The 14,230-nt window shown below is 41.3% G+C and overlaps 1 protein-coding gene across 2 annotated transcripts in view; it reads right to left on the reverse strand.

Annotated features, from left to right (window-relative positions):
* Positions 1-7,243: 7,243 nt before the first annotated feature.
* Positions 7,244-14,230, reverse strand: part of PARP4 (poly(ADP-ribose) polymerase family member 4) — a 154,234-nt gene continuing 147,247 nt past the window's right edge. For both annotated transcript variants that reach the window (XM_075592310.1, XM_075592309.1), the window contains exons 37-39: positions 13,508-13,610; positions 11,310-11,436; positions 7,244-9,882 (exon numbers count right to left, since the gene is read on the reverse strand). In XM_075592310.1, coding sequence (XP_075448425.1) covers positions 9,705-9,882; positions 11,310-11,436; positions 13,508-13,610 — 408 coding nt within the window. In that variant the 3' untranslated portion in view covers positions 7,244-9,704. The remainder of the gene's footprint in view (positions 9,883-11,309; positions 11,437-13,507; positions 13,611-14,230) is intronic.

Consider the following 14,230-nt stretch of genomic DNA (forward strand, 5'->3'; position numbering starts at 1 on the left):
TCAGAGGAGTTCAACGGTGGGAGCAAAGGAGGACGGATGGGGATTAGCACGCCCCAGCAAATTGACACAAAAGTCTTCAGGGACTTCTCGGGTGGCATCATCCAGAGGACGGCATCTCCCCCTGTATGGTCCTTTCAAAATGGTTCTGCGATGTCAAATGGTGCCGCGTTGCCATTTATTTATTTATTTATAAAATATTTTACCAGGAAGTAATACATTGAGAGTTACCTCTCGTTTTCAAGTATGTCCTGGGCACAGAGTAAGACGAATAATACATGGTTACAAATACAGTTACATAAATGAACAGGGTATACATTATATACAAGACATTGCATGCACAGTTAAAGAAAATATATATTATGGGCGTATGAAACAGTTACAGACCAGATTAAAATGTGAGACAGCCTTAGATTTGAAATAACTTAAACTGGTGGTGGATTTGAGAGTCTCTGGTAGGTTGTTCCAGTTTTGGGGTGCACGGTAGGAGAAGGAGGAACGGCCGGATACTTTGTTGAGCCTTGGGACCATGAACAGTCTTTTGGAGTCTGATCTCAGGTGATAAGTGCTGCAAGTGGTAGGGGTGAGGAGCTTGTTCAGGTAGCTGGGTAGCTTGCCCATGAAGAATTTAATGGCAAGACAGGAAAGGTGAACTTTGCGCCTAGACTCTAGTGATGACCAATCTAGTTCTTTGAGCATTTCGCAGTGATGTGTGTCGTAGTTGCATTGGAGAACAAAAAGACAAATTAAATTGTAGAGGGTGTCAAGTTTGCTAAGGTGGGTTTGAGGTGCCGAGCCATATACTATGTCTCCATAGTCAATAATTGGCATTAGCATCTGCTGTGCGATACGCTTTCTGACCAGGAGACTTAGGGAGGATTTGTTCCTGTAAAGTACCCCTAGTTTGGCATAGGTCTTGGTTGTCAGGGTATCAATGTGCATTCCGAATGTTAAGTGGGAGTCAAACCATAAGCCCAGGTATTTAAAACTAGTGACAGGTGTTAGGGTGGTGTTAGCGTTGGTTCTAATCAGGAGCTCAGTCACTGGAACCTTTAAAAATTTAGTCTTGGTCCCAAATACCATTGTTACAGTCTTGTCAGTGTTTAAAAACAGTTTGTTTTTGGAAATCCAGTTTTCGAGTCTGAAAAAGTCAGACTGAAGTATGTGTTGAAGGTCAGAGAGGCTATGGCTGTGTGCATATAGGTTTGTGTCGTCTGCATACATGTGTATTGAGGCTTCCTTACAAGCTGTGGGAAGATCATTAATGAACACTGAGAAGTGTAGGAGCCCCAGAACAGAGCCTTGCGGAACACCACAGGTGATATCCATGGGGTTGGAGTTAGAGCCTGAGATGGACACATGTTGGGATCTTCCTGATAGGTAGGACTGAAACCAGTTTAAAGCATGCTTCCCTATTCCAGAGCTCTGGAGTTTGTTAAGCAGGATAGCATGATCAACTGTGTCAAAAGCCTTTGCAAAATCTAGGAATACTGCACCAGTGAGTTGACCCCGTTCTATTCCACACTGGATTTCATTGCCAACTTTTAGCAGGGTAGTTACGGTGGAGTGTTTGGGACGAAAGCCAGATTGGAATTGGCTAGGGAAATTTGTCTTAGTATAGAAATCGCTTAATTGGGAGTGGACACATTTTTCCATGACTTTGGATAGAATTGGGAGAAGTGAGATTGGCCTGTAGTTTGAGACAGAGTTTTTGTCCCCACTTTTGAAGATTGGGACAACTCTGGCAGTTTTCCAGGTCTTAGGGATATGGCCTGCATACAGGATAGAGTTGACTATGGAAGCAATTGGTTTGGCAATGGCTGGGGCACCAAGTCGTAGGAACCTAGATTGTAGTAAGTCAGGTCCACATTGGCTGCTTAGTTTTAGTTTGAGGAGCGCTTGTGTAATCTCCTCTTCAGATACTGGGCCAAATTGAACATTGTGGGCAGTGTTGGGAGGGGGTGGGACTATAGGGGTACTCCCAGGATGAGATTCAGGTTTGTGGTTTGGGCTGCGTTTCGCTAATAAGTTAGTGGCACACCCCACAAAGTAATCATTGAATGCATTTGCAATGTCAGTGGGGTTTATCAGAGTAATATCCCCCTTAGTGATATTACTTGGTTGTTGACGTCCCGTTGTCATGGTAATGCAACGCAATTTGACATCACAGAACCATTATGACTGGACCATGCAGGGGGAGATGTCGCCGGATAATGCCAGCGCCGGAGAAGATAATTGAGTTAAATATATAAAGAGTGGACAGATCCTCTAAAAGCTGTTTGCTGTATATGTTCCTTCTTTAAACATATGCAAAGTGCTGCTTTAGTATATGTTCTGGATATACTCAGATGAAGTGGTCTGTGCCACAAGGCCTGTGGTGAGGTTTCAGCAGGAGGAAAAAAGCACATAATTAGGCCAATGCTGAAACCCCTCTGCATGATGATGACTATTCTTGCAATTTACATTAAAACTCGTAGGCTAGTTCCCAGCTTCCTGCTGCAGCGCGTGCTATGGCATGCGCTGCAGGGACAAGAACTGCCCCGCAAGGGAGCCGGGCCCGCTACCTACCTTGGCTGCCACGCTGCACAACCAGATTTTTCTGAAGACAGGAAAACTGTGTTCAGGACTTGCAACGGAGTCCTGGCCACGCCTGGCCAGGTGGTTAAGCCAATGACGACGAACCTGCCGGGTGACATCATGGCTGCACCCCCACCACGCCACCCTTCTTTCCCCCTGCAGCTCTGCACAGACCAGGGAACAGAGCTGCACGTGACGCCAGCCTGGCAGGCGCGCGTGTAACGCCGACACCGAGGCCGTAGCCGTACACAGCAAGGATCACAGTCACTTTGCATGGATACTTTAAGTCACTCACATTTCCAATGACTAGGTCCTGATGGAAGTATTTTAGAAGCATGATTGTTGATTACATTGCATTTGATTTATTGGTGTTGTCATGATAATATTGTGACGGTAAAGGGTTGACGAGGCTCTCAATAATGGTCAAGCCCATAAATGGTTGCCCCCTGATCCATAAATGTGCGTTTAAGAGAGTTAGCTCTTGAGCCCAGTAACAATGTATCTTTTAAATGCATTACCTGTAATAAAGATATTGTTTGTGTTTTTATCTTTCCGGGCATGCTAGAGAGCAGGGATTGCTAGGGCATGAGTTTCAAGGAGTATTTTGCAGAGGAATTGTTGTCAGAATGTGTCTAGGTAGTCAGGGTCGAGTTGCTGGATACCCCAAAAATGTACCCGGGAATCATGCCTGATTCTCAGATACATGTAGGCACATTGTCCCAGCAATATCTCCCATTGAAAACGCTTGCGTGACTCACCACTAGGGTTCCCAGCTTCAGCACAGCCAGAAAGGTAAAATGAGGCACAGGGACGAAAAGTGTTCCTGTAGCTCTGTAGGTAACATAAGGGTACCCCAGTTAGTGCCAGGTAGCCCAGAACCAGTATTGGGTTTGTGGGTATCCCCAATCGTAGATAAGGTTGTGGGGGAACTTTCAGAGTTCAGCTAAGTCCCATAGTGTGTGGGGAATATAGGCTGGAATAAAAGTACACTTTTGTATTCCATTCCCCATACCCAGGGCTTAGGGATGTATTACATTTTTATTTTATTAATACATGTAATGAAGTGTAGTGTTATGCACTGTAAGTTAGTGGGCTTTCAAAACCGATGTCCCAGAGACTGCCAGGGCTACCAAGTTAGGTGCCAGTGAGTCTGGAAGACATTGGAGTTCAAAGCAGCCAGAGGATGCCAGAGGTGTGAGATGTAAATGGGCAGGAGGAAAAGGCTGAGCACCCAAGTCCAGTTGGCCAGTTGTTCTGTCAGACTTGGAGAAGCCTGTCACCGTGGGTGGCATTGAGGGAACAAGGGACAGAATGTGCCGACCTGCACATTGCAAAAAAGTGGCTTCTTTTTTGCACTTGACAAAGACCTATTAGGTCGAAACGTTGTGTATGCTTTAATAAATTATTTCTTTTTTTCTAAATCGGTGTGGCCCATCTTCTATCCTTCTTGTCTCCCGTGACAAATATCATGAGATATTATATATTTGAATCCTTCTGGTGCTTCAGCGGTTAAAAAGGAACAACTTGGGTTTAAAATAATATATTGGGTTTGTAACAGGTCAGGACTTTTCATGGGTCTGCTCTAAGCTTCAAAGGAACTTTATTGAGGGGGCCTATCCTATATAGCCCACTAAAAGTACCAGATGGGTGGTATGGAGCTGATAGAGTCTCGAGATAAGGACAATTGTCTTGCAACAGAGATGGGAAAATGTCTCTCCTGACAACTTTATAAACAGGATCCTTCTAGAGCTAAGAAGAAAAAAATGCTGTCCTGCGCTCCGGTATGGTAAATGCACCCGTAGGTGTCAAAGCAGTCACTTATGGATAGGGAAGGAGGATGCAGTGAAGGACCTCTAGGAAGATCAGGGCTGGAAGGGAAACTACCTATTGAAGCTCTCCGATCTGGGTCCTGCTCTCCGATATCCCGCGTGCAGCCTTCTAAGGAGTCAAATGGAAAGAAAGAAGATCTGGCGCCACAGCAAGTGACAAGCATCCAGGCCACTTCCCGGGTAAGTTGAAAAAACTTTATTGGCACATTACACACACAAGGCTACACCACAATCTCCCCCTCCTTCTAGAGCTACCTTCAAAGCATTCTCTGGAGGGTTCTGCAAGGTTCAGGGGGCATGGCCAAGAAATTATTCAACCCACGAGTGACTTTATTAAAAATGAGAATATCATGTGACGTCATCTCCTGTGCATAATAACCGGTACATATTTGTAACCGTGACAAGAAGACAAATCAAATCATACGACACACTACATGGACAAACAAGAGAAAGGGATGGGGGAGCACTGGTGGAAGGATAGAATAGAGTACAGTCTGGTTCAGGTGTGTTAGACTCTGAAGCACTAAAGTGGATATTTTAGATCTAAAATAGTTTTTAACACTCACACGGCCTTGTGCAAATGCTGTCGCATCAAGGTATCTTTAGGTCCTCACTTCTTTGTCTTGTGAATTCGATCGCCGCCTCGCGTCTGGGCTCTTCTTCTTTATTGTAGGTGCCCTTCTAAAAATGACCCTTGGTGTGGATGGAATATGTTCCTTTAAGAAAGGGTCCATCAGCACTATGTGCCAATGTTTCTTTATAATTGCGGTTATTTTATCAGCATCAGTGCTATAGTCTGTAATAAAGGATGGTGGAAAGCTTGTGTCTTTAGTTTTAATTTTAGATTTTAATAGATGTGCCCTCGGAATTAAGTCCGTTAGTTTAAGCGCTACATCTATTATCTTAGGTTCATAACCCCTTTCTAGAAATTTATCTTTTAAAATTAAGGCCTGTTCCTGGTAAATCGCTGGATCTGTGCAATTTCTTTTTATTCTGCGCAATTGTCCGTAAGGAATGTTTTTAAGCCACTTCGGGTGGTGGCAGCTAGAGTTCAATAAATAATTGTTCGCATCGGTCGGTTTAAAAAATGTTTTAGTTTTTAATATATTATTTTCCACAAAAATCGTGAGATCTAAAAAGTGTAGGGAGGTTTTGCTATGTTCGGAAGTAAACTCCAGGTTAACTTGGTTAGTATTAATATGTGTGATAAAATTATCTAACTCTATTTCGGTTCCCCTCCATATGAGCAGCACATCATCGATGTAGCGATGCTAGGAGACAAGATTCGCGCCATACGGACCTAAAGATACCTTGATGCGACAGCATTTGCACAAGGCCATGTGAGTGTTAAAAACAATTTTAGATCTAAAATATCCACTTTAGTGCTTCAGAGTCTAACACACCTGAACCAGACTGTACTCTATTCTATCCTTCCACCAGTGCTCCCCCATCCCTTTCTCTTGTTTGCTTTACTTTGAAGGATCCTGGGTAGATCCTTCTTTGGGGTCGTTAGAGTCACAGGAGGAAAAGAAGCAGAGGGATACCTTGCCTACTACCAAGGTTGTTATTACACCCCTATCCCGCACTCACTATCAATACAGGTAGTGCCCGGGTATTTTGTTCTCTAGACACACTACATGGGTAAGAGGTGTCATGGACAGAGGTCCATTTGTCGCTCAAATATAGGATTAAGACGGTCATGTTTAGTATCGTTGCGTCCGCCATGAGCACCTGAATCTATTGATGTGATTCAGAAAGGAAGTTAGGAGTGCGTTTAGATATTAAGGAGAAGTTAAACGTCGTTTTAGTAGTTTTTTTTTTACTCTGTCGTAAAACTGTCAATCTAACATCCGATTGACAATGGGGGTGGGATTATGTTGTTTCAATGGGATAAAATTGGATTTAAAGCTTATCAAGGGTTTATGAAAATTAGATTTCAATAGACGTGTGTTTGGACCAAACACGTGATATCTCATCTTCCTGCGCCAGTGACCTCTCTGGGAGAAAACCTATGATATTTGGGTAATATACTCTATAGCGATTTCTATTTTATCCCATTATTTTGAGAAACTATTCTGCATTTATTGTAATTGTATGGTCTTGTAATCCTTTTTTGTAATCTAAGAACTGTATTTTTATATATATTAAAACATTTAATAAGTGAGGCTCTGAATGAACTGATGACAAGCTCTGTAGAAAGTATTTACATTTTTGGACACATTTTGCTACAACAGATTTTTGTGTGTTAAGTGCATAGTTTTTCTATCATAAACAGAGACCTACAGTAGGACCCTAGCACATATTAATATTACATCTTTTATTTTGCATTTCCCGGGTGGTGGAAGTGTATAGATATGATGGCAATTTCTAGTAAGGGGTTAATATTAACACATTGGAGATACCTTGCGCAAGCGCTGGGTGAGTTGGCTAGCGTAGCCATGTGTATTAACCCTGGTAGTATATCTAAGTCACATGCCCACTTGCATGCTGTTCGTGGCAGGTGGTATACGGAGACGGATTGTGGCTGCCGCAGCAGATGACGTCACGGCTTCCTATCGGCATGCATGACATTTAAAGTCACCATTAGATTAAACACACCGTTTCTCTGTATTGCTGCTTTAAAATAGTGTGGTTAATCTACAGACGACTACCAGTTACAATACTGTAAAAACACACACACACACACACACACACACACACACACACACACACACACACACACGCATGCACACACACACACACACACACACACACACACACACACACACACACACACACACACACACACACACACACACACACACACACACACACACAATAAATCACCTGGGACTGCTGTATTAATCTGCAAAGATCTGCAGTACTTCATCTTCTTTTTAATGATTTCACTCTTTATGAATATATGTGCAAACTTTAAAAACTTTTTTAGAAACATTTTTAAAACAGAAACAGGGTTTTTTTCAATAGGCTCCAAAGCGGCCAATCACCGGAAAACTCCCACCGTCTTAAACAGGTGTTTTATGCTGATTTCAGTGTGATCAGCTGCATCGGAGCATGTTGAATAAGCCACATAACTGCATTTAGTTCAATGTCCAACCCTTACTGGAGGGACCTTTAATAAAGCAAAAAATAAGATAAGGTTTGTAAAGTGATTTCTACAGATATAAAATCAAGTGCAAACAAACAAAAAACCTAGGCCAATGAATCACACCCACATATCCTGCATATATTTCATAGTTTCTTACTGGAGATTGTGTAAGAGACATTAAGGCACAAGGACATAGCAAACAAAAAAATTAAATGAAGAATCATTGGTTGCATTATTAATTAAACATTATTTTTGGTTTTGTACTTGGGAGTTTAACAGGTTGTAACATAATGTTTTAAAGACCCCGCTAATAAGTGTAAAAAGTATAATCCTTTTTTAAGAAGTGCTCTTTTTTTGATTTTTATGTTAAGTTAATTCTACATCACTTTTCATTTGCGAAATTAATTATAATTAATAGTTGGTTTAGATAAAATCCAGGTGCATCGGTATGGCGGCAGAAATGATGGAAGTGGTCATTTCCCGTCACAATCTTCATATAACGGCTGCCTGCTCAGGACCAGTATGTTAATCTAAGCAAAAACCTCTGAAAAATAAACATTGTAAAATAAAAGAGAATTGTGAAAATAATGTTACATTTGCTTGGAACAACAAAATCGAGATCATACTTTCAAACCGTCCAGCATTTATCTTCCGGTAAACTGGAAACCATTTGTTTGTCCAGTAGAATAGCATCATACTACTTGCATTTATTTCCTTTTTTCTGCTCATAGAATAGGGGAATCCTAACTATGCAATGTATCCGGCTCTACCATACAGTATGCTATCTGAAGTATGCAGGGGTGGTGCTAGCAAAGAAGCAGAATTGCTGCAACACAGAGAATAGAAAAGGATCCTTTGTCGCTACACTCTATAGAAAACCCCTGGAGAAAAAATTATGAAGATCTACTAAAACTTAGCCTTTAATTTATTTCTATAATAAAATATAGGAATAGCCCAGAAATGTATATTCTGAGAATAAAACTTTAAAAAGAAAGGGGGGTGGGTGGCTGTCTTTGTCTAAACGGCTGTTCTCTCAGTTTTAAGGGGCAGCTGCTTATTAATTTCTTGCTTGTTCTATTCTCTTTCTTCTTAGTTAATTTCTCCATGTGTCTGTTAGTACAGCTCTAGTCCAGATATTTAGTATTAAATATCCTGAGATATCACCTTAAAATAGAGAAAGGAGAATAAAGAGAAGAGAGGAGTATAGACTAGGTGTGCAGTCAGAGTATAAAACTCATGTATGCCAGCATTTGTACTCCGTTTCTTTCAGGGTGCGCATATATTTATTACTAGGTCCCTTAGGCCAAGTCCATAGTGAAGCCGTGCGCGCGCCTGTCGGTCAAGCGATCTGTGGCCTGTGATCCACAGCGACATGGAGGCCATCACGTCACTTGAGCGGTTCACCCTCATTGGCTGACCCGGCCATCACACGACAAACACAAAATTGTTGTCTTCTCGAGAATCTCGCGCTCTATGGCCTGCCTCATAGAGGAGCCGCCTCTTGTTCTCGCCGCATGCGGTCGCGCTCTCTATGGACGAGGCCTTAGTGTTACTCCCCAAGACTCCAAAGGAAATTGTGTAAGCAGAACAGTGGATAGTGTTGTAGCAGTTAATCACTGTATGCAATACTGTAGATAGGCAATTGGTACTATTGGGGTATTATCACATACATTAAGTCAGGTATAGAAAGTTTTGTTTAGAGAATGGAACCTAATCCAGGCAAAACTCCTAAGAATAACTCCCTAGTTATTTGAAATAGTTCCACCCAGTTTCAGATGTTATATTCTTTAGATGCCTGATAAGTGTGCCCTGGTCAAAACATCTGTCGGCTGCACTAATTATATTCAGAAATGTTTTTGTTTGTTACCCCTCTCTCAGGCTAGCAGCTGCCTCTTACTGCATGCAGTAGATATTCAATCAATAATTCCCCCCCTCTTTTTCAGACACCTCAGTAGCGGTCACACGCGCCCGACACGCGTTTCGCCTGACGGCACCCCCGCTAAAGCCATCAGGAGAAATGTCATATGTGGGAAGATAGCATGTTGTCATTAATGTTCAGGTGTGTATTGTAATTAAACGTGTAACCGCTGGTTACTGGAATTCATTACTTATATTATTCTTACAACCATAACTAAAAGACACCGTAGGAAATGTTACATATCAATGCATATCAACATATCAATGTTACATGTCAAGCATGTCCTCTGAAGTGATTAAAAAGTGGTAGCTAAGTAAAGTTTAGAGGAAGCCTTCATTGGTTCGATGCGCAACAACTGGCGGGTTGCAGAATCCCAATCTTTCCCCAAATCGAGTCGGCTACAGATGCCGGAGTATTGTTGGTCCGCTTTCCTTGCCCATTTAATCGCTTTCTCAATACGGGGGTAGAAAGGGCTGTGAAAAGCAATACATATGGGTTACACTGCAGTACAGGCTATCACATCATTATACTCGCTAACCTTATGATTACCTTATGGTAGGGCTGCATTAGTTGCAAATGCATCCACAAATGATACGCTTCTGTTTTGGTGGGGTATGCAATATAGGACTTCACCAATAAAGGTGTTAACATTGATATTGCCTTAGGCATCCTCAGTATATGAATGAACCCAACTAAAATCCCCTGTACACACAATAATGTGTTTCTTATACATAGCACTGGCAGAATTTTGTAGGCATGATGAGACCCTGCCTGTATAGTTTACAATGTAATGTTGGTGCCTGAGGCACAGGGAGATAGTGACTTGCACAAGGTCACAGGGATGGAACTGTATTCACCAGTTTCAGTGATGTTACCAATGAGCTAATCATTCAGCCCACAAAACACAACCCTATTGTTGATCTGGGCTCATTACAGTTACTGCTAAATTGTGGCTGTGTGGATGCTCTGTTCTCATTAGGTCCCAGGCTTTCTTTTGCTACCAGCTGCTTGAGGTTTCCGGAGAAAAGGCTAAAAATAGAATGCCTGGAGGGATTATTTTTTTATAAGCACCCGTGTGTTTTGGGAAGTCTTGCTCCATAACAGGAATCAAGAACCTTCTACTTCTGCAAGTGTATGACTAGATTCCTCTGCTTTTAGCATTTTTAGCATCCATGAGCCTTATGCACATGGGGAGCCCCTGCTGTTTAAGAAGAGTTCCCAGCACTACCAAATTCTCCTCTGAAATGTATAATTATGATGTAATTATTTAGCAATTCCAATGTAAAGCGTCCTCCGATTCTTTGCTTTCATTTGTACCAATGACACGCCTGTAATCCATTGTGGCTTTGAGAACTGTGAAAAGTTCAACCCTCTAAAAAGTCTAAAATAACTTGAGTAAAAAAACTTAGGAAATCAAAGAACTCTCAAGCATATTCAGCACTCAGCAGAGCCATCACCCATTACTCCAAGAGACCCCTAGTACCGAAGATAATAATAAATAAATGCCAGTATCTTCTAGTTTACAAGAAAATGTCAGTGATTGGATGAATGCACATTCTTATGGAACGTCCCCCTGTCTTGCCCGTCCCATTTTTACCCCATCTTCGGGGATGCTTACATTTAAATATTATTATCATCAGAATCAGAGGGTGCTTTTGTAGACCATAAAATATTGGGCTCTGATCCAGAACAAAAAAATACATAAACAAATTAACAAGTAGTGCTGTTTAAAAAAAAACAAAAAAAACCAAAAAAAAAACCAGCAGCAGCAAAAAATATACATCTATCTATATATATATACCGTATATAATTTAAATTGCACTTTCAAGTAACGGAAAAAGGTTCTAAATGTTAATATAAACTTTCAGGTACATTTCCTAACTCGTCTAGCCAAATGTACCTTGTGCGGGAGGATTCATCCAGGATCATCAAAGCGTTAAATTTGAGTAACTGAGCAGAGCAGCGGAGCAGCTGCAGCACCAGCAGTGTAGCAATTAGTTTCAGAACTTCTTCTTTTCCTTTAGCTCCTAAAACAAAAACAGCAAATAGTGACAGTATATTAACAGCATATGTTGAAAGGAAAGTAAAATGAACTCGATTAAGAAACGGGGTGTTTGGCATTTTTAGATTAAAAAAAAAAAGATACTTTAAACAGAATCCGTTAGAAATTGAAAACTGCGTGTTGGGCGCTCGAGGCTTTATTTTGTCCAGGTCCCAGCTAGTTATGTGTAAAACTGTCCCAGCTGTGTTTGCAAAAATGTTTTGCAAGTTTTTTCATTGTGTTCATTCATTTTGTTTCATGAGATTTTGTAAAGCTTTACTGAGCTAAAAAAAAAAAAAGTTCCAATTAACTTTAAATACTGCAGGAATCTGTCAAATAGCACAAGACAGAGACAAAGAGACAGAGAGCGTTTTGGAAGGTAAAGTATTTATATTTATAGGTACTCTAAATAGGACTCCTTCTCTTCTGTGAAAATTTTCTCGCAAAATCAAGTCAGTTTGACTTTATCTGCCAACTTCGGGGGAAAATGTTGCTGATCCCCGCTCTCCAAACAATATGCAAAAGTTGTTGTATACAGAACTCTCCTAGCGTTATTATACTTTACTTGGCATTTCTGGGAATTGGAGTACCAGGAGCATTAGGCCTGGGACTAAGCGCTGACCCGTGCTGCTGCTCGGCACTGAGCCCCTGCAGCCGCAATGAGAGCGGCTTTAGCAGGGGCTTGCGCACGCGTCAGCACGCTTGGGGAAGCGTGTGTCTGACGGCATTTTGAAATTTCCCCGCTTGCCGGAGCGCAGGGCTGGTCATGTGAGCGGTTCGCCCAATGAGGGCGAACCAGCTCCGTGACGTCACTGGCCCGCCCCCGTCCCGCCCCCTGATGGCGCGCTGTGTAAGGCCAGGGAAAGCACCGCTTTCCCTGAGCCTCAGCACGTTTGAGAGGCACTATGTCCCAGGCCTTAGAAATAGCTCTATACACTTTGTCCTACTTTAGAGGCCATCTTTGGGGAGGTCTAACATATGGGCAAAAGATCCCTATTTTGATTGCATCCTCTCCAGCATAAAATACTTTATAACGGTTTATTATAAGTAACCTGGAGGGGAAGAGGTACCAGCAATAAAACGTGTACAGTATACTGTAGGAAGTCTTCTTAATTGTGACACAAGTTGAGAATTTGCTTACCTGTTCCCATATAATCAGCCCAACTCTATGTACAATTCTCAATCCAACTCCAATTACCACTTCAAGATACCTTTATCTTTAGGATTGCCAGTGGATGGTGTAGGCAAATGCTAAAGGGTAGGCATTGATTTATGCTAAGGTTTGGAATAGCAAGAGCTCAAATTGTGCAAAGGGTGGTTCATGTCTGAATTGGGTAGAGAAAAAAATGAAATTCCTATTCTGTAAATATTTAACAAAATCAACTGTGGGAATGTGAAACTGGTCACAAAGCTCTTGTAAAGTCTTAATAAAACAATTGTGTCTATTTTTTTAAAGCTTGAGTCACAAGACACCTTTATTGCCAAAACAACCGGGAATGTGAGATTTGTTGAAGATTCGTTGCTGATCTTTACCCTGTACTATATATCAGGATTAACAGAATAACATTCCTTCTTTCACATTACAACAATCCAAACACGTAAGGTAGACACTGCACTACTCTGTCCACAAGGAGGACAATTTGACAGTCGGTACTGTAGAGACTTTTGATAGCACTGGTTCCGCATATCTTTTTGGAAATTATCATCAGAGGCCCATATGTCAATTTGTATTCTGTAGCAGTGTGCGTATATATATTTCCCTCCTCCATTGCATGGACTTTTCAGCCACTGATTAGTAGTACGGGTACATCTTCATTAGTGGACAAGCAGTAGTACACGTGGAACGAATTTAGGAGTATGTACTGAACATGGTTGCTGAAGGGAGATGGGCCCTACTGACCTTGGAATTGGTAACCATATACAGGAGATCGAAGACCCCTGTTAGATATTGTTATATTCATTGTCTTTCATGTAGTCAAACACATATTTATGTAGCTCTTATTGTTAATGATAAAATAATAAATAAAATAGAAGACTGAAGTTAACACAAAGCTTACCAAGAGAGCAGATGCCTTTTTGAAATAGGAACACATTCATTAGGTAATTCACATCAATTTGTATCAAAGGCCCAAAAGCTGGGGTCATCAGCCAGTAACCTTCCTAGTAAACAAACATACAACAATATATTTACATTTAAAGCAGATCGATTTGAAATTCAGCATTTACAACAGAGTTGTGCATCTTATAATTTTACAAACTACTACTGTGTCCTAGATTGTGAACAACGATCTGGTTCTTGGATGCTCAAACATATCAAATACAAAAACCAGGTACCCATAGACAGGAACCGAAACCTCACTAATGAAGGCACTCACTGGGTATATATTGCACAAAAGTATTCCTTTTATCCATGATCACAAAATCCACATAAGAAAACAGTCGACACTTAAAAACATCTAGACATGCAAAGACATACACCCCAACATACCCGCACAGGACATAACCCACGTGCTGCAGCTATTGCAGTTCCATCTGGCAGGGGTGAAACACTACGAAACTATTTATATAAACAACTTTTAAGCCCTATGGAAAATATTTACTAAGCAGTCTTCTGCCATAGGTCACCTTTTGGCGCTGAAAGACACCTTATAGCCCATTGGGGCCTACTGTGTTTAAAGGTAATATAAATATTCAAACAATGTGCGTCACACGACACCATTTCTTCTTTTAAATTATTTTTGTTGATATGATACAAATTGTTAATACAATTTAAATAAACA

Source organism: Ascaphus truei, chromosome 3 (genome assembly GCF_040206685.1).
Source record: "Ascaphus truei isolate aAscTru1 chromosome 3, aAscTru1.hap1, whole genome shotgun sequence".
Taxonomy (NCBI): Eukaryota; Metazoa; Chordata; class Amphibia; order Anura; family Ascaphidae; genus Ascaphus; species Ascaphus truei.